At 37.6% G+C, this 2,218-nt stretch overlaps 1 protein-coding gene across 1 annotated transcript in view; it reads right to left on the reverse strand.

Moving 5' to 3' along the window:
- LOC119589088 (protein Wnt-5b-like) overlaps positions 1 to 2,218 on the reverse strand; it is a 10,686-nt gene that overhangs the window by 1,868 nt on the left and 6,600 nt on the right. The window contains exon 7 of the mRNA XM_037937664.1: positions 1 to 2,195. This exon is cut by the window's left edge and continues 1,868 nt beyond it. Within this exon, the coding sequence (XP_037793592.1) occupies positions 1,994 to 2,195 (202 nt within the window). The 3' untranslated portion in view covers positions 1 to 1,993. The remainder of the gene's footprint in view (positions 2,196 to 2,218) is intronic.

Raw genomic sequence — 2,218 nt, forward strand, 5'->3', positions numbered from 1 at the left:
TTCTTAGTATTACACTACAATTATTGGAATGTTCATTTTTCTTATTAAGCTATTTACACCTACAATTTGTTACATATATATAGATTTATACTAAGAATTAGAGGAAGCATTAAATTCTGTTTATTATAAGTTTTGCTCTATATGTAACAGCCAAATCTGCAAATTAGTTGCATAATCAATAGACATATATACACACCATATATCTGACTGTAATATATAATGCAAAGATAAAATAATTTCCATCATAAAGTACCTAAAGATACACTTAAAAATATCTTCTTTAGAGCCCTGTTGCAGTTTTCATATAAAAAATAAAGGAAGGTTGCATTTTTCCCAAACAGTCACTGCCTCTTTTGGCCGCTACTTAGACTACGGTTACCCGGGATAAAAGGACTGTGTTAGCGGCAGAACTCCCCACGCCCACAGCATTCACGAGAGAAAACCAATGCACAGTGCTATCATAGCGTGTATCCCTCTGTGAGAAACATTTACTATGCTCTCTTAATCTTACAGGCCCTTGGCAAGTCACAAAGGGTTTGCTTGTTTTTAAATTGTGCAGTCTTAAATTTCTGTCATTTTTAGCCTGTTTCTCGACACTAAGCCAACAATATACACATCGATCATTACTCTCAAATCAATTCATGAATATTTTTCTTCTATGCTCTTGTACTGTACACATGTAATAATAGTTGCATATAACACACGTCTACAATTATTAGAATGTTTATGTTAGGATGTGAGCCCTAGAGGGGAAACCTTTGCTTAGGCGCCAGTTATGTGATATTTTTTTTCTTCTTTACAAAGCCTGCGCTCCATTACTATTATGTGTTTATACTCAGTCATCTCTAACACAGTCCTTCAAAATCATAGCTAATTCTATCCATACTTCATAATCAACTGCTTTCCACGGACACTTCCCTTCTTTACCTGGCATATTTAGCTAAATGCTGATAATCTTCTAACAGACAACAAAATGTTTTATTATCCTTCCATCTGACTTACATTTAACCTTTTCTGGCAGTGCTATTAATCCTATCTTCACCGAACCAACCAAAAATCTTCGAACAAAATATTAAAATGTACCCTTACTATTATCGCTCAGTTAATTCTAACACACACAGGACATTAACTTATGTATATATAATAAGGGAATGCACATTCTTTGACCAGTTTCTACAAAATAAAAATTAAAGCACAACTATCTTTGTGTTTAGTCCAATAGGGAACACATGCTGTCATAAAGACTTTCTAGAGGTACCTCCTTAAACCCAAACCTTAGACACTTAATAGAGACACTAGAGACTTGGAAAACATCATAGATATTCATGAATGAGTCATACACATCTGTGCCATATGCATATTATCATACAAATTCATGTTCCCGAACAAGTGAGAAAAGACAACAGTTTCTGAGAGTAAATTCTGAGACCAAATTCATCTGATTACATCTTCCTCTAGGATTTAAGAGAAGTCTAATTTAGAGGAAGTAGATTCATGTAGAACCTGAATATGCATGACTTGGCAGCGAGACACGTACTACTACCCTCATTCTTTTTGCGCATTTAAGACAAGACCAAAGTATTCAGTGGTCATCATCACTCTGTTAAGCCAAGTTCCCTAGACTTTTATCTAGCAAACATATAATCAGGTACAAGAAACAAACCTATTACACAAAAATGAAACACACAAACATTAGAACCACCACAATATTGCAAAAGTAATGATGTAAAAATACAAGATTAGTTTTACTGTATTTATATAGCTACAAGAATACACCAAAAGGACAGTTTACACAGGGTTCTCATCTCCCCTGCTATATGAGGACACACATGCTTCATCATAGATGTGAAAGTTAACAGCTAAGGACACAAGACCTTCCACTCTTCCACAAAAAAATTTGTACATTTCCTCTTCGCATCTAGGAACCAGCTACCATCCAAGAGCCCGCCTGTCTCCTCTCGTGCCTTCCGGATCGGGAAGGAGTCCCTCGCCTTCAGTTGCAATAATGCTCTTCGCGTCTCACTCGGCATCTCTCGCACTCCACTTTGCAACACCAGATGAATCGACAGTTGCACTTTTCCTCGACGTCCTTCACCATGGTCTGGTATCCTCGGCCGCAGCAGAGGATCTTGCAGCCATCCATGCCCCAGCTGGTCTTGTTGCACAGCCGCCCCACCGTGCCTAGGACGCCTAGCCTGTGGAAAACAACTTTAGGTCA

This window comes from Penaeus monodon, chromosome 25 (assembly GCF_015228065.2).
Source record: "Penaeus monodon isolate SGIC_2016 chromosome 25, NSTDA_Pmon_1, whole genome shotgun sequence".
In the NCBI taxonomy this organism is placed as follows: Eukaryota; Metazoa; Arthropoda; class Malacostraca; order Decapoda; family Penaeidae; genus Penaeus; species Penaeus monodon.